This window comes from Microcaecilia unicolor, chromosome 7 (genome assembly GCF_901765095.1).
Source record: "Microcaecilia unicolor chromosome 7, aMicUni1.1, whole genome shotgun sequence".
Lineage (NCBI taxonomy): Eukaryota > Metazoa > Chordata > Amphibia > Gymnophiona > Siphonopidae > Microcaecilia > Microcaecilia unicolor.
Genome location: NC_044037.1, coordinates 179,893,267 through 179,911,595, shown reverse-complemented (window position 1 = coordinate 179,911,595; position 18,329 = coordinate 179,893,267). Strand labels below are relative to the sequence as shown.

The window sequence follows — 18,329 nt, the reverse complement described above, 5'->3', positions numbered from 1 at the left end:
AATCAATTGAGGACTCTAAGTATATCAAGAAACTTCAAAGAAGAATACTGAGCCTCTTTGTCCTCTCTGTGAAGGACGGAAGCTCCACAGATTGGTTGAGATGAAATGCTGATACCACTTTTCAGAAGAAAAGAAGGAACCGTGCTCAGGAAGACCCCTGCCTCCAAAAAGCAGAGAAAGGGATCCCAGCAAGAGAGCCTGAAGTTCCGAAACCATATGTGCTGATGCAACAGCCACCAAGAATGCTGTCGTTAGTATAAGATCTTTCAAGGAGTTGTTCCGGAGTAGTACAAAAGGAGGCTTCTGAAGAGCCCAAAGGACTAAATTAAGGTTCCAGTATGGACACAGTGTACGAAAGGAAGGCCACAAGCAGCAGACTCTCCCCACAAGAATCTAACAATATTTTGGTGAGCTGCAAGAGACATGTCAAAGCCACAACCTGAACTTTTAGAGAACCCAACACCAATCCTTTCTGAAGACATGCTAGGATGTGTGCAATCTGAGCACAGAATGGAGAAAGTCCACACTTTGAACACTAACCCTCTAATGCCCTCCACGCCCTCGCATACACCATGGATGTAGAGCATTTCTGAGCCTGAAGCAAGGTAGCAATGACCAAATCAGAATAAACTTTTTGTCTCAACCAAGCCCTTTCAAATGGCCAAGCCATAAGACCAAACGTGCACGGATCCTCCATGAGCAATAGACCTTGCATCAGTAGGCCGTGTACCTGCAGAAGATGGAGAGGATCCCCATCCAGCAGTTGAATCAGGTCTGCATAGCACAGCCTCCACGACAAACAAGAATTATTCAACCCTGGTGCAATGCAATCTTTTTCAATGTGCAGCCTACCATGGGCCAAGGAGGGAAGACATATAGTAGATAGGGTCATGGATTTGATATACTGCCTTTCTGTGGGTTCAACCCCAAAGCGGTTTACATATACTAGCTGCAGGTACTTTTTCTGTCCCTAGTGGGCTCACAATCTAAGTTTTTATATGTAGGGCAATGAAGGGTTAAGTGACTTGCCCAGGTTACAAGGAGATGAAGTGGGAATTGAACCCAGTTCCCCAGGTTTTCAACCCACTGCACTAGATGTACATCCATCCCCACTGAGCACAGTTCTTTCCAATGACTGAAGAACTTGGACACTTTGGCAATCCTTTTCATCGCTATCAAGTCCTGAAGCTGAGAACCCATCGTTCCACTATCAGCTGAAAACCCTAACTGGATAGCTCCCATTTTCCTGGGTCCCAGGAGAGCCTGCTGAGAAAGTCCACCTCCACATTCAAGAAGCCAGCGATGTAAGTTGCCGACAAGCAGAGAAAATTTTTCTCCACCCAGCTCATGAGGGAGGCCACCTCCAACGCCATTGGACAACTGCAGGTCCTGTCTTGCATGTTGATAAAAGCCATCGCAGTCACATTGTTGGAGAAAACTTAGACTAGGGCCCCCACCAGAAAGGGAATGAAAGTCACGTAAGGCATTCCACACTGCCCTGAGCTCCAAGTGATTTATCGACCACCGAGACTACTGTTCCGTCCAGGTGCCCTGTGCCAGATGGAACTTGTAATGTGCTCCCCAACCTGACTTGCTTGTGTCTGTTATCACCACCTCCCATTGTGTTATCAGAAAGGGAGCTCCGATGGTCAAATTCACAACCACCACTGCATACTCTGTCTGGCATCCAAGGAAGATGAAGTTAGCACTTCTGTGCCAGAGACCACTGGCTAAGAAGAGACTCCTGTAATGGCCACATATGAGCACTTGCCCATGGCACCACTTCCATCACTGACCCCAGTACCTGGACGAAGTCCCAGACCCTGGGCTTGTCTTGACTGAGAAGACATAGGTGCAAATCTGTTGAACCAGTTTCGACCTCCTGCATTCCATGAGAAAGATCCTTTCCCTTGCTGTGTCAAATAGAACACCCAGATACTCCAGTGTCTGCGATGGACTTATTCGGTCTTCTCGAAATTGATCATGCAATCTGAATGCAGAAGATGGACAAATTTGGCCAGAACCACCACACTGTCTGAAAAGGATGAGCCAGTCATCGAGATACGGGTGAGCTCCAATTCCCTGGTGTCAAAGGAAGGCCACCATTACCACCACCTTGGTAAGCGTTCTTGGTGCTGGGGCGAGAGCAAAGGGCAAAGCCCTGAACTGGGAGTGATGGCTCAGCACCGCAAAACATAGAAATCTGTGATGCAGCAGCCATATGGGTATATGCAACTACGCCTTCTTGAGATCAAGGGCAGTGGGAAATTCTCCCACTTGAACTGAGACTTTGACTGCTCTTAGTGTTTCCATGTGAAAACGTCACTCAGAGGCTGCGGTTTAGACCTTTGAGATCTAAGACTGGATGAAAGGTGCCTTCAGTCTTTGGGATAATGAAGTACATGGAGTATCTACCTTGTACCTGTTCAGCCTGGGGAACTGGAACAATGGCCCGAAGCACCAGCAAGGAATCTACAGTGGCCTGTACCTTGACCGCCTTGGATCCCTTTCGAAAAGGAGATTCCAAGAAGAGAGGAGCGACTGAGCAGGAGAACTTTAACTGGTAACCTTCTGTAAGAACCAGAACCCACTGGTCTGACATGATTTTGTCCCACATCTCCCGAAACTCCTGAAGACGTCCACCCACCAGAGGAAGAGAAGAGTGGACCAGCCCTCGCATCATTGCGATGATCGGAAGGCACTGGGCGCCCTAGCTGACTGAGAGAAGGACTTCCTGTCCGCACAAAAGTAAGATTGGCACTCATGAAACAGGGAATTCTGACCATATTGCTGACAACCAGGCCGGTACCGTCTGCTGCCTCAAAATTGAGAGCCCTCTGAAGACAGACAACCAAACGCTTTCGGCTTATCTTCCAGCAACTGCTGTGGCTTAGTTCCCCCCCAGTTTTTTCACCAAGTTACTGAAATCTTCTCCAAATAGCCACTTGCCCAGAAAGAGCAGTTTAACTAGACATGACTAAGACGCTGCCCCCACTGCCCATTGCCACAACCAGTGTTGTCAACATGCCATGACTGCCAAAGACACTGTGGGTGGTAACATGTCATAAATACAATTCACCAAGTAGGCCAGCCCCGCTTCCAGCTGGGCATTATTGTCTTATGTTGCAGACTGCTGATGCAACTTCAGGCATGTTCTAGCCAAGAACAAGTCGCACGCTGTTGCTTGAAGGCCCAAAGAAGCCACTTCAATGGCTTGTTTCAGCAAGCCTTCTAGCTTCCTATCCCTTAGGTCATTTAGGGCAATGCCCCCTTCCAACGGTAAGGTGGTCTTCTTAGTCACTGCCATAACAAAAGAGTCCACCCTAGGAAGCTGCAATTTCTCTCTCTCTTCCGGAACCAACAGGTAAAGGCAAGTCATGGCTCTTCCCACTCTCAGCCCCACGCCCGGTGAGACCCATTCTGCTGTAATCAAGTCTTGAATGACTGGATGCATTAGGAAGGCCTTAGAAAGACCTCTAAACCCACTCATGACCAACAAAGATACAGCTGCTGATGCTATAGCAGAGGGCTCCTCAATGAAAAGTACTGCCAATGCCTCAGAAATAAATGAGTACCGAGCTCCTCTTTATGAAACAATCTCAATACTTTTATATCATCTCACTCCTCTAACGGCTCCTTCAATGATGGATCCTCTGAATAGACCAAGCCCCTCATCAGATAAGGAGGGAAAAGCAGAGATAGACCTGCAGGAGTGGGCATATGAGGCTAAACAAGATGACCGGAGGAGCAGCGGGGCAAGAAACTGAAGCACCTTGTAGCAATTTCAACTGCCCCTACTTCAGCAAATAGGCTTGGTGTCAGAGCAATATAAACTCCATGAAAACAAAGATCCCGATGCAGCTGCATGCTCTCTCAGGCACCGAGTTCGTAAAATGGCAGCTATGCTCCGTTCATGATCAGAAAGAGGCTGTTCTTCACTGCTAGTTGACCACAACAAAATGGCATCCATTCCCGTGCTCTCCTGCATCAAACTTCACATCGGCCCTACCGGAGAGCCCGAAGTCCTTGGCATATTCGGACGCTTTGCCAAATCTGAAGACTTGCTGCCAACAACTGTTTGCCCCACGTCCCGCAGGATTCCCGGATTGGTCCCACAATGGAAAAATTGCTTAACTGCCTCCGCAGGATTTGCCATTCACCCTGACCGGCACAAGCACGGCACAATGCAGTCTCAAGAGGTGAATCAGGATTCTTCCCCTGCACCAAGTAGAATTTGCAGCCCTTCAAGCGGAGTTCTGAGTCAAAGTTTAGTCGGACTTACCAGCTGCTCCCCCCAAGCTCACAGTCTCCACAAGTTGTACACCACATGAGAAAGAATCAGGACTGCTCTCCAATAAACTCTTTTTTTAAAGGTTTTTGCTGGAAGAGAATTCCATAGGAAAAATGAGAGAGGTGAAGGGAGGGAAGAAGTAAATTCACAGGGCATCAGAGACAAGGATCTTAAGACCTCCAGATATGACTCTGTAGACTCAAGTCACCTGCAAAGCTGAACTGGGGACCAGCTGACCATCTGGATCAGGAGCAAAGTTCTCGGAACCAGAAGCTAAAAAGTGTGTCCATCTACCTGCTGGAGATAGAAAATACTGAGGAGCTGGACTGGATGCCAAGAGACATATGTCTCAGCTCAGTTTTCAGTTCTCTGTCTCCACCTGCTGGTTGATGGACACCACTATTCCACAGGTTCTGGAATAGTGGGAAGCTATGTAATGAATAGGAGATGTAGAATAGTTTTACATGTTGTGGAACCAGCCTGCAGAGCCCCTTTAGAAGTATGAAACTACAGATGGACCCGAGAAAGCAGATAATCCTCCCACCCAGGTGTATATATGTATACCTACTGCTTACTCACAGCTAAGTGCTGGCTAAACTCTTTAGATCAGTCATAAAACACAAAAGACAAGCAGCACAGAGTTGAGGGAAGCAATAGCCTATACTTGAAATAATTTCACTTACTGGCCCCTGACGCTTTAATGCAGATGGTTTGTGTGATGATGTCTCCTGACAGGGAAAGGAAGCTGAACCTGTAACGAAGAGAATTATTTCCAAAAGCAGTGTCAGACCATGACTAAATAACTGAAAACCTTGAATGCATGCATCTAGTCACATATCCTGCTTCTCTGATGCTATATTGCTTCCTCTTTCAGTTTTATTCTGAGGAAACATTTACTTGTACTATTTTGCAGAATTTTTGAATTTTTCATACTTTTATAATAGCAGCATCCCCTGCTTTCAAGAATACTCTCTCTCAAGCTCAATTCCAGCTATGTAGGTTCCCTCTACATCAACGAGCATGATTCCTCCATGGGGTTCTCAAAGTCAACAGCTGCTGTTTAACAACAGTAGGAATGGTTTAGGAAAACTAACAAGGAGCTACTTCCAGAAACACTGCACGCTTGTCTCTCATTCAAAATGAAGACGATTCTAATGAATTATGGTTTTGTTTAATTTACAAACTCTGACGCACCAGCAACATTGGAAATCATCCATCAGCCATTTTAAATAAAACCACTGTACTTACCCCTTTCATATAGAATCTTAGCTGAAGATTTTGAAAAGTACCTTTCCTCCCCATCCTTCTATACCTAAGCTCTATAATTTGTGGCATATGGCCATCATAGTACCAAATGCAAACATGAATTTAACTGAAAGCAGCTGCAGAGTGGATACAGAGTAAGTAAAACTTTTTTGAGAGATTGAGGAAACACTAAAAAAAAGTATAGACATTTTATTCTACAACAATATAAGGCAGAAACCACTACTATAATATAGTAGTGGTTGCTGCCTTATATTGTTGTAGAATTATTTAATAAATTATTTAATAAATAAGCAACAAAGGAGACGTAGGAAGATGACCAAAAAGCATGCAAAAAGGTCAGACAGAAAACCTTTATTTATTAATCCAATTAATTAATTAGATATTTCTATTCTGCATGCAAGTGGATTACACATAATACACCCAATAAAATATAACAAATACAAACTGTATGTAGGTAGCATGGCTACTGTAAGTTTGAATATGGAAACGGTATGCTGCTATATGCTTAATACAATATGAAGCAATTTTATGAACTGGCATCTAGAGGTATTCACCAGTTATGTGCATCACATGTGTCATTAATTGACAGTTTAGCACCTATGTGCACTAGGCACCATTTTATAAGGTAGCATCTACTGCAAGAGGGGCTTACATATGGATGGCCCATGGGTGTGTCTCCCAGTTACACACGTGCTCCCCGATATTCAGCATCTTCCTTCTGCACCTGCTTATCTCCAGCAATTTCTGATTACACCCCAACCCATCTTCTATGCTTCTCCTCCAATAACCTGCTGTGCATCTCTTCCCTCACCACCCTTCACCTCACCGTCTCTCGTGACACTGCCTTTAGCTCCCTTAGCCCTAAGCTCTGGAATTCTCTTCCTTCTTCCCTCAGGTCCACCCTTTCACTCCTTTCATTCAAAGTTCTTCCCAAGAATCACCATCTCTCTCTAGCTTTTGAGCTTTCTCCTCTCCCTTAAGTCTTCTCTCTGCCTCCCCCACTCTCTCCTTTAGCATCCTCATTTGCATTGCATTGCTGTACCTTTGTTTGTAAACCCCTTAGTTGCCTGTCTGGATCTATTCTGCAGTATAACAAGTCCAAATAAATAAATAGCACTTAGCAGGCTAAGCACTAATATTCAGTGCAAGATAGCTAGCTATCTCCACTGAATATTAATGCTTAGATCACGCAATATAACTGGTTAGCCGTGAATGTTCAGTGCTTCGCCAACTAGGTTTAGCGGCCAAATCGGACTGCCAAAATAACAGTTCTATCCTTGGCTACTATAAGCCTCACCAAACATTCACAAGGTCGGTTAAGTTTAAGCCAGCCACAAAAAGAACGGATATTCAGTACCGTTCAGCAGAAATGGCCCACGGAACTGAATATTCAGGCTTAGTGCTGATTGCGGCACTTAGCCGTCCTGCCTCCCGCAGGCTGAATATCAGCAAGATAATTTGTAGAACACTATAAATTACATGCATTACTTGGTGCAGCAGCTTACACGTACCATAGACATGGCATAAGAAGGCGCACCAATGCCTACTTACACTAGTCCTATGTAATAATTTGCACCTCCAACGTTCCATCGCTGTCTGGCTGCCTGGGTTTGTAACATCTACTACTACTACTACTACTACTATTTAGCATTTCTATAGCGCTACAAGGCATACGCAGCGCTGCACAAACATAGAAGAAAGACAGTCCCTGCTCAAAGAGCTTACAATCTAATAGACAAAAAATAAATGATGACGTCAGCCAGCCTCCAGTGTTCCATTCCCCCTCACTGTCCCGCCCTCACGTCAAGATGTAATGACGTCAGAGGGCGGAACGGTGAGAGGGAAGGGAACGCTGGAGGCGAGCTGACGTCAGGAGGGATGTTACGAATGGAACGGAAGCCAGCGCCAGCCAGCCAGAGAACGTTCAGGTACAAATCGATGGGAGGAGAGAATCGCGGGACATCGAGGGGTGGGAGGGAGGGAAGGGATGGGCAGAGGAGAGAATCACGGGACACGGATGGGAGGGCAGGGAAGAGGAGAATCACTGGACATGGAGGGGAGGGCAGGGAAGAATCACTGGACATGGAGGGGAGGGCAGGGGAGAGACAAAAAATCGCTTACAAGACAGCCTTTCTAGGGCCCGTTTCATTGTTGAGGAAACGGGCTGGGTTCCACTAATATTCTATAATGGAATCTTGGCACCAAGATGCCGTTATAGAACTCATAATAAGCACACAGAATTGGGGTGCCTAGACTGAGGCACCAATTTATAGAATTGCCTCCATAGTGGCCTTCTCACACTGGATCCAGAAAATTGGTGGGGGGAACCTCACTGAAGCACACCACCCACTGGCAAATTTCCTCTTTTAAAGAGATTTACCTATTTCTATTTTAAAAAGAGTGGAAAAGTGTCAGAAACACACAACAGTGGCCCTGATTTTCACATATCTTCTCTTATTCTGCACCTGCAAGAAAACCTATGATAAGATCACCTCTAGAGGGATTAAATCAGAGTGAGAAACAGAGAAGTTGGAAAAGACTATTTTTCAAAAGGCAACTTGTCACTGTCTAATAATAAATACTCAATTGGTTTGCCAAAACAGTTCAAAAATGCATTCTCCAGATTTCAGGGAAAGGTTTTTAATAAAATCATTTACTGAAAAGGCAACTATGAAAATTCTTTCTGCTGTCTTGGCAGCACTTCCTCATCTGTAGGTCTTACTCTATTTCTCTTAAAATTGAAAAGTGGAAATGATGGCTTCTGCCATTGTATGAAGGAAGCTAGAGAGGAAAATGTTGTTAGCCGAGGATTTCAAAAAGATGTAAATGCAATCAGAATGTTCAAAGGGTCACTCTTGAAGTCTTAACAATAAGATCCTTCTCTGTCAGAACAATCCTTTTCGCAGTCAGAACTTTCTAGCATGGATTTACTTTCAATTCTTTATGCTTCAACCAGCTATATTTCACATGCTTCAACAGGTGCAGCTGCTGATTAATCTTTTTGTCTGTCTGCCCCTCATACCCTTCTTCCATTTTAACTTTGTGAACCACACTGAAGCTTAGGTCCAGGCCATATGACGGTATATCAAGTGGAAATGAATAAATAAATACACATATACCACACAAGGACCTGCTTATCAGGATCTCCATAATGAATACATGCACATGATGTCAGAACCAGATTTATTTGCATATTTTGGGCACCAGAGTTGATCATCGCCACCATACAACCGTGGTGCACCCCACACTCAAAGTGGCATGTTTCTTTAGTGCATTATTACTATATTGCAAATCTAAAAACAACTTATTTAATGGTTCTCTTAAATTCCACAAAACATACTCATGGAATTTAAGAGAACCATTGTTGCATGAATCATTCTGGAATCCAACGATTCTGCCAGAAGAGAGGAACGGGCAAGTACCACTTTCAGGCCCCATTTTCCCATGGTTTTATGATTCTTTAAAATCTTGTTTTTCTTTCCCCTAAGTAAACTATAGCAACAGAACGTTATAGCGAAAGACTGATAGAATTTCTTAAAGTAGTCTTTAGGTATCTCCACCAACAGTACTGAACTGCTGTATTCCACACCTACCTTTTTCCCATTTGTATCTGGCAATCCTTTTCACCAGATCTGGCGAAATGTTTGCACACACAGTTTCTAGATTCTCCAGTTTGTTCTCAGAGAAAATGTCCCGTTTCTCCATAAGGGCCAGCATCTGTAGAGTAGACTGAGAGAGAAAGTATAAATTAATTGTACTTCTTTTTCCCATGGTAACTTTTAGGACAATTACAATATGGGTAATGAAGGCAAACTTTTCACACTCACAAATTTTATGTCCTTCAGCCCTTACCAAATAATTTGGCAAAAACAAAAATGCCTGTAATGCCTATGAATAACCCTAGCTACAGCTGAGATACTGGTATTCAGCCTTCCAGAAGGTAACAGATGTGCCTGGGTTGTGGAGATCATAATGCTGGATATTCAGTGACTCTAGGGAGAGGTCCAATGATGGGTTTTCTATCTAAAAGATATAGAATTGTGAATGGCAATACTCTGGGACAGCATGGAGGCTGGGGCTACAATTTTCTGTTGCACAAAAAATAGAAGAGGTGAATTATCAGTGACCGATAATTGGGCATATCTAATACGTATGAGAGATCACTCTGCCTAAATTGTTATTCTCTCCTTGTACTTTCTTTCACAGTCAGCATGCACTATGGTTTCTCTTTTACTTGACAGCTATGATATAAACTACAGCATCAAAAGAAGTCTCTTCTTCCTCCTATTGACAGACATGCTTCTACTTAAAAACTGCTGATCTTTGGATCTGCCTGGTGGCTCAGCAGAAGTGCTTTGTACTGCTATATAAAAGATCCAAGTTTGATGCCCAATCTGGGTCTTCTGCTCTCCCGTCATCTAGGTCTGGGAATGCTGCAGAGGCTGCCTCCACTGTCCCAGAAGGGGAAGGAACTGTGGTCACTGCTCAAGGGTAACACCTATGATTACAGGTTTCCAGAAGAAGCCTTAGTGCATGCCCCCCAACCAGGACCATCACTACAATGATCAGTGCAGGTACAGTGGAGAGAGAGGATTTCAAATAGGGGGAAAAAATACCTGGTTTGTTACAAATAGAGTTCATTCCAAAGGAAAAGGAAGAAAGTAGTCAAACCTTTTCCCCACAGCATATATATCAGGAATATCATATTTCAGGAAAAAAATAGAGATACTAAACAAGAAAAATATTTTGCAGTGTGCATAATTAATAAATAAATACAAACATACATACACACACATATACATATATACACAATGTACATTATCCAGCAGCCACTATTTTATTGTCAACATATCAAATCTTTATTGAATCTTTAAATATTAAATAGATAACATACCGATACACTATCATCTACACACATACACATTCTCACTACCCACTCATAACAAAATACAAATATTAATATACAAGTATTGTCTTACACATTCAAAATACAATCAATATTTAAAATCTATGCACCTATTCAACACTTCCCTTAACTTATCTCTTCTGTTGTATACTTTAACTTCTGTCAACTCATCATCATATCTTAGAAACACCCGACATGATCATGTTTCGCTCACAAAAGCGTCTTCAAGGGTCTTTCATTCAGCTGCTAACAGTGGTCAGACACGCACACCAGCAAGCAGCTGGTGGAACCGTCAACAGAGACGCCCACACATGCGCAGTTTATAGCCTAAGACAAATTGAAGATTGGAGACACTGAATCACTGTTGTACTGAATATGATATAGTAGTTCTATTAAGAGAGATCATGTGAAGACAACAGACATAATTTGAAGAAGTAGAGAACTATACAACGGAAGAGATAAGTTAAGGGAAGTGTTGGATAGGTGCATAGATTTTAAATATTGATTGTATTTTGAATATGTAATACAATACTTGTATATTAATATTTGTATTTTGTTATGAGTGGGTAGTACATAAGTAACACCACACTGGGAAAAGACCAAGGGTCCATCGAGCCCAGCATCCTGTCCACGACAGCGGCCAATCCAGGCCAAGGGCACCTGGCAAGCTTCCCAAACGTACAAACATTCTATACATGTTATTCCTGGAATTGTGGATTTTTCCCAAGTCCATTTAGTAGTGGTTTATGGACTTGTTCTTTAGGAAACCGTCTAACTCCTTTTTAAACTCTGCTAAGTTACCCGCCTTCACCACGCTCTCCGGCAACGAATTTCAGAGTTTAATTACGCGTTGGGTGAAGAAACATTTTCTCCGATTTGTTTTAAATTTACTACATTGTAGTTTCATCACATGGCCACTAGTCCTAGTATTTTTGGAAAGCGTGAACAGACGCTTCACATCCACCTGTTCCACTCCACTCATTATTTTATATACCTCTATCATGCCTCCCCCTCAGCCGTCTCTTCTCCTTAATCTTGCTTCATAGGGAAGTCCTCCCATCCCCGCTATCATTTTAGTCGCCCTTCGCTGCACCTTTTCCAATTCTACTATATCTTTCTTGAGATGCGGCGACCAGAATTGAACACAATACTCAAGGTGCGGTCGCACCGTGGAGCCATACAATGGCATTATAACATCCTCACACCTGTTTTCCATACCTTTCCTAATAATATTTTTAGGTATAACTTGTCTGGAATGTTTTTACGTTTGGGGAGCGTGCCAGGTGCCCTTGACCTGGATTGGCCACTGTCGGTGACAGGATGCTGGGCTAGATGGACCTTTGGTCTTTCCCAGTATGGCACTACTTATGTACTTATGTACTAATACCCAACATTCTATTCGCTTTCCTAGCCACAGCAGAACACTGAGCAGAAGGTTTCAGTGTATTATCGACGACGACACTCAGATCCCTTTCTTGGTCCGTAACTCCTAACGTGGAACCTTGCATGACGTAGCTATAATTCGGGTTCTTTTTCCCCACATGCATCACCTTGCACTTGCTCACATTAAACGTCATCTGCTATTTAGCCGCCCAGTCTCCCAGTCACGTCCTTCTGTAATTTTTCACAATCCTGTCGCGAGTTAACGACTTTGAATAACTTTGTGTCATCAGCAAATTTAATTACCTCGCTAGTTACTCCCATCTCTAAATCATTTATAAATATATTAAAAAGCAGCGGTCCTAGCACAGACCCCTGAGGAACCCCACTAACTACCCTTCTCCATTGTGAATACTGCCCATTTAATCCCATTCTCTGTTTCCTATCCTTCAACCAGTTTTTAATCCACAATAGTACATTTCCTCCTATCCCATGACCCTCCAATTTCCTCTGTAGCCTTTCATGAGGTACCTTATCAAACGCCTTTTGAAAATCCAGATACCCAATATCAACCGGCTTCCCCTTTGTCCACATGTTTGTTTACTCCTTCAAAGAATTGAAGTAAATTGGTCAGGCAAGATTTCCCCACACAAAAGCAGTGCTGACTTGGTCTCAGTAATCCATGTCCTTGGATGTGCTCTGTAATTTTGTTTTTGATAATGGCCTCTACCATTTTCCCCAGCACCGACGTCAGACTCACCAGTCTATAATCTCCCGGATCTCCCCTGGAACCTTTTTTAAAAAATCGGCGTTACATTGGCCACCCTCCAATCTTCCAGTACCACGCTCGATTTTAAGGATAAATTGCATATCACTAACAGTAGCTCCACAAGCTCATTTTTCAGTTCTATCAGTACTCTAGGATGAATACCATCCGGTCCAGGAGATTTGTTACTCTTCAGTTTGCTGAACTGCCCCATTACGTCCTCCAGGTTTACCGTGAAGTCAGTAAGTTTCTCTGACTCGTCCGCTTGAAATACCATTTCCGACACCAGTATCCCACCCAAATCTTCCTCGGTGAAGACCGAAGCAAAGAATTCATTCAATCTCTCCGCTACGTCTTTATCTTCCTTGATCGCCCCTTTTACCCCTCTGTCATCCAGCGGCCCAACCAGTTCTTTTGCCGGCTTCCTGCTTTTAATATACCAAAAAAAAATGTTGCTATGTTTTTTTGCCTCTAATGCTATCTTTTTTTCGTAATCCCTCTTGGCCTTCTTTATCTGCGCCTTGCATTTGATTTTACACTCCTTATGCTGCTTCTTGTTATTTTCAATGAGAATGTGTATGTGTGTGGATGATACAGTGTATCGGTATGTTATCTATTTAATATTTAAAGATTCAATAAAGATTTGATATGTTGACAATAAAATAGTGGCTGCTGGATAATGTACATTGTATGCTTGATGCAACCAGGATTTATGTTTGAACCTTGTTTATAAATTTGATAGTACATATATATATATATATATATATATATATATATACACACACACACTGCAAAATATTTTTCTTCCCCATTATTTCTCTATATTATTTTCCTGAAATATGAATTGTCCAAAACTCTTACACTCAATTAGCAGCAATCCTTTTTTCAGACATTAATCCTTACAATCTCTCAGCATTATATTCTTACCAACCACATATCACTACAACTAGATGCCCTAATACTAAAAACTGAGTAACTTTTTATCTATATATAGTTATCATCCACAGGCATTAAATGCACATAACCACTTTTCATTATATGCAACCATCTCTGGAAAAAGGTGACCAAAATCACCAGACAAAAAGAGGTTTTAATGAATTCTGTTAGAACAAACAATTTGTAACACAACAGTCCAAACCCCATGCTTTTATATGAAAATAATTTTTAAAAAGTTACAAACCATGTAACTTTTTTGACAGTTTGTAGACCCATGACATGAAAAATTGGCTATGCTCAAAATTTTGGATCAACTACTTTAGTCATCTTTTCCCAGAGATGGTCACATATGTTTCTTCTCCCCTGCATACCATATCGTTTGCCTGATTCCTTGGAAGCTTATCCATCAGGAGGAAAAGGATGCTCTTCTGGTCATCACTGGTGATGTTTTCTGATAATTCATATAGCATCTGTCTGTGGCAGAGATCCAAAGAATATATTACAATAGATATCCCTTCAATAAAAATAACTATCCCTCATTTTAGACTAATTTATAGCCTCAACGTTTTGGCTCGGGAGGTAGCGCAAAAGATCCAGGTTCAGATTTTCCCTCTGTGAGATCTAATTGAGCTTCGGAACTATGGAGATAGGGTGGCCAGGCCTGAGAAGGAAAAGAAAATGACTGCCATTACTGAGAGAGGTCCTGTCTGCCAATGAGCAGAACAGAGGGTGCATTTCAAAGAAAGAGCTCCCCTGAGTCACACAGTCACCCAGATATGCCATCTAGGAAGGAGGAAAGCAAACAGACTACTAGGGAAGAAAAAAAAAAAAAGGTGAAGAAAAGAACAAACAGGATCAACTCTTGTCTGTGTTTGAACATCTCACCTCCCTTTCCCTCATAAAAAAAAATACACACTCTAGCTCAGAGCATGACAGTGAATCCCTCCTTCAAAGAAAGCCATATGCTTTCACAGTTTAAAAAAAAAAATCTCTCAAACTCTTCTTGCCAGCTAATTACCAGCCAATCTCTAACCTTCCCTTTCTGGGGAAGACATAGGAACATAGGCGTTGCCATACTAGGACAGACCAAAGATCCATCAAGCCCAGTATCCCTGTTTCCAACAGTGGCCAATCCAGGTCACCAGTACCTTGCAAGATCCCAGAACAGTAAAACAAATTTTATGCTGCTGATCCCAGAAATAAGCAGTGGATTTTCCCAAGACCATCCCAATAACGGCTTATGAACTTTCTTTTAGGAAATTATCTGAACCTTTTTTAAACCCTGCTAAGCTAACTGCTTTAACCACATTCTCTGGCAACAAATTCCAGAGTTTAATTAAACAGTAAATAAAGACATATTTTCTCTGATAATTTACTACTTAGTAACTTCATTCTGTGCCCCCTAGTCCTTGTATTTTTTGGAAAGAGTAAACAAGCAATTCATATGTACTCGTTTCATTCCACTTAGCATTTTATAGATGTCTATCATATCTCCCCCTCAGCTGTCTCTTCTCCAAGCTGAAGGGCCCTATCTGCTTTAGGATTTCTTCATAGGGAAGTCGTCCCATCTGCTTTATCATTTTTGTCATCCTTCTCTGTACCTTTTCTAATTCCACTGCATCATTTTTGAGATGCGGTGACAAGAATTGCACATGGTATTCAGGGTGCAGTCACACTATGGAGCGAAACAAAGGCATTATAATAGTTTCAGTTTTGTTTTCCATTCCTTTCCTAATAATTCCTAACATTCTATTTGCTTTCTTAGCCACTGCTGCACACTGAACAGAAGGTATCAAAATATCATCAAAGATGACATCTATTAGAGGAAGTGACGTCACGAAGCCGAATGGCAGCCTAGTCCCGGAGCTCCACACCATCCGCGTTGAAAACTCTCTCCTAGAACACGAAAGGGCTGTAAATTAGAAGCGATAGTCCCAGGATCGCAGGATGAGTAAAAAGAGCAGAGCGCCGCAACGGAAAAGTGAGCGACTGTCAGCGAGACAGATGGAGCGCGGCCCTGCACGCCGCAAATCCCCAAAACCGCGAAGGCCGTCGGAATCAGGATCGACTTCCTCCCACGAGGAGCGTGGAGACTCTGCCCTCACGCAAGCTCTGCCGCAAGACCTCACTAAATGCCTGGAAGTGATCAGGGCTGAAATCCTAGCCTCAAAGGAGGAGATCTTGGAACACGTGGACGCCATAAGTGCAGACCTGAGAGAGCTGAGAGGCAGGGTGGAGGCCTTAGAATAGCGTGCAGACGAGCAGCAGGAGAAAAACGACAAAGTGGACAGGCTTCTAAAAAAACTGGGAGAACAGGCAGAGGAATTTCAATACAAGCTGGATGACCTTGAGAATCGGGGGTGAAGACAAAACCTGCAGTTCCGAGGAGTTCAGGAAAATGGAGACAGAGAAGATACACCGATGGTGGTGCGAGCCCTGTGTACATAGCTGATGGGAGCTGAATTCGATTCACAGGAGATGGGCATTGACAGAGCCCATCATGCACTGGGCAAAGTCAGAGAAAACAGGCCGCGAGACATTATAGTACGGTTTACTAACTATGCCTGCAAAGACCAGATCTGGCAAAAAGCCCGACAGACCCCTAGCCTGGAGTTCAATGGGGCACGTGTAGCGATCTACCAGGACCTTTCTTTGTTCACGTTGGGTCAGAGGAGAGCCATGAAACCGGTCATTGAGATCCTGACCAAAGAAAAGAGGCCCTACAGGTGGGCCTTCCCGTTTGCCTTATGCTTCGAACTCAATAGATGCCGCAATGTGGGAGAAGCGTGGAAAAGACTGCATGCAGCGGGGTTGGCGCCGACGGCGGCTCTGCGGTGGAGATAACGCCTTCCTCGAAAACCCGGCTCCAGAGATGGCAACGAGTGGAGAAAGAGACCAAGAGTGCTAGATCCAAGACCTGAGAGACTGTTGGGCTGCACTGATTGGTGAGAGTACAGGACCTGGGATGACTAGCCCTCCAGGGGGTTAAGTACAGTGACTAGGGTGGGAGAGGAGTTATGAGAGACTAAATAAGCTGGATGGTGAGGGATAAATAAGTGCATGTAAATGTTTGGGGTGGGGATGTGATTGCGGGGAGGGGGAACTGGGGGGCTATATTTAACTTTGTTGGAGTCAGTATTGTTGTTATAAGTTCGGATAGTGAGGTCACATTCTTCTTGTTCCCAAGTAGTGCTAAATGGCACTGGTTGGCGGTTGGGGGAGAGCAAGTAGGGGGGGTAGGAGTTTTCCATTAAAACTTTGTTTGGTTGTATCAGAGATGGGTAGATGGCGGATCTTAAATTTGTTACTTATAACATAAAGGGTCTAAACTCTCCATACAAAAGGCACGCCTTAATGTGTGAAATGCGTCTGATGAAGCCACACATGGTTTTCTTACAAGAAACCCACTTTTTAAGAAAATATGAAGGACTGTTATCTTCTAAACAATACCCACAGGTAGCTTGTGCATCGGACGTGAAGAGTGCAAAAAAGAGGGGGGTGGCAATAATGTTCCATAAAGATGTTCAGGTGCAGATATTGCACTTGAGAAGGGACAGAGAGGGGAGATTTATTTTTCTTCATGTCTTGTTGGATCAGGAGGAATACACCTTGGTTAGTGTTTATGCACCAAATGAGGGGCAGGAACGTCTTTTCTTGTGTCTCCTGAGAGAACTGCAGGCCTTTGCACGAGGCAAGGTGTTGGTGGCAGGGGACTTTAACGCTACTATGCAACTAGGGCTTGATAGATCGGCTCCGCCTGCTTCACAGGACTGTAGAATATCTCGAGGTCTGAAAAACTTTGTAGATGAAATGGGTCTGTATGATGTGTGGAGACTGGGACATGCCAGAGGGCGGGATTACACCTATTAGTCCCCAGTGCATCTCTCCTACTCCAGACTGGACTATATTTTTCTGGATAAAACAATGTCTGGGGGGGGGGGGGGGGGTGGTTCTGGTATAGGTCCAACTACAATTTCAGACCATGCCCCGGCTTGGATTGTTATTCCTTCCTTACGGGAGGAGGTGAGAGATAAACGATGGACATTTAATAACAGTCTGCTACAAGACACAGAAATTGTAAAGGGCTTTGTCCCAATCCTGAAAGAGTATTTTGAGATTAACCTGGAATCGGGACCGGTACTGGGGACAGTCTGGGACGCCTTCAAGGCCGTATTGAGAGGGTACTTTATCAAATGTGCAGGTCAGAAAGCCAGGGCCCATAAAACAAGATTGCTTCAATGTACAGAAAGGGTTGGGGCTTTGGAGGCCAAATATAAGATATCTGGATCTGTGGCTGATTATCGTAAATTACAAGAGGTGAAGTTGGACATCACTTCACTGCATTCGGACAGTTTGAAATTTGTCCACGATAGGGTAAAACAGAACTATTATGAGTGTACTAACAAACCGGGTAGGCTGCTGGCTGCTAAGTTGAGAAAGCTGAGAGCAGAGAGGCATATTTTAAAAGTGAAAAATGCTAAGGGGCTGTGGTCCAAAAGTCCGCACAGATCAGGGAATGCTTCGCCCAATACTATGAGACCCTATACAAGGAGGATGCTGCTGTACAGACCGGGGAGATAGAGGGCTATTTGGCGGTCAGGGATTTACCAACACTGTCAGAGATACAGAAAGGGGAGCTTGAGGAACCGGTGAAGGTGGATGAGGTCATTAAGGTTATAAAAGAGCTGCCTTCGGGTAAGGTGCCAGGCCTAGATGGTTTTACGAATGAATTTTTAAAGGCATATGTGGGGTACCTGGCGCCTTATCTGACGATGATTCTTAAC

At 43.5% G+C, this 18,329-nt stretch overlaps 1 protein-coding gene across 4 annotated transcripts in view; it reads right to left on the bottom strand.

Annotated features, from left to right (window-relative positions):
- The window catches only part of LOC115474664 (caspase-10-like), a 161,970-nt gene that overhangs the window by 59,463 nt on the left and 84,178 nt on the right, over positions 1-18,329 (bottom strand). For 3 of the 4 annotated variants that reach the window (XM_030210256.1, XM_030210257.1, XM_030210258.1), the window contains 3 exons: positions 13,917-14,019; positions 9,151-9,286; positions 4,975-5,042 (listed from right to left, as the gene is read on the bottom strand). In XM_030210256.1, the coding sequence (XP_030066116.1) occupies positions 4,975-5,042; positions 9,151-9,286; positions 13,917-14,019 (307 nt within the window). The remainder of the gene's footprint in view (positions 1-4,974; positions 5,043-9,150; positions 9,287-13,916; positions 14,020-18,329) is intronic. The other variant, XM_030210259.1, reaches the window with a different exon arrangement.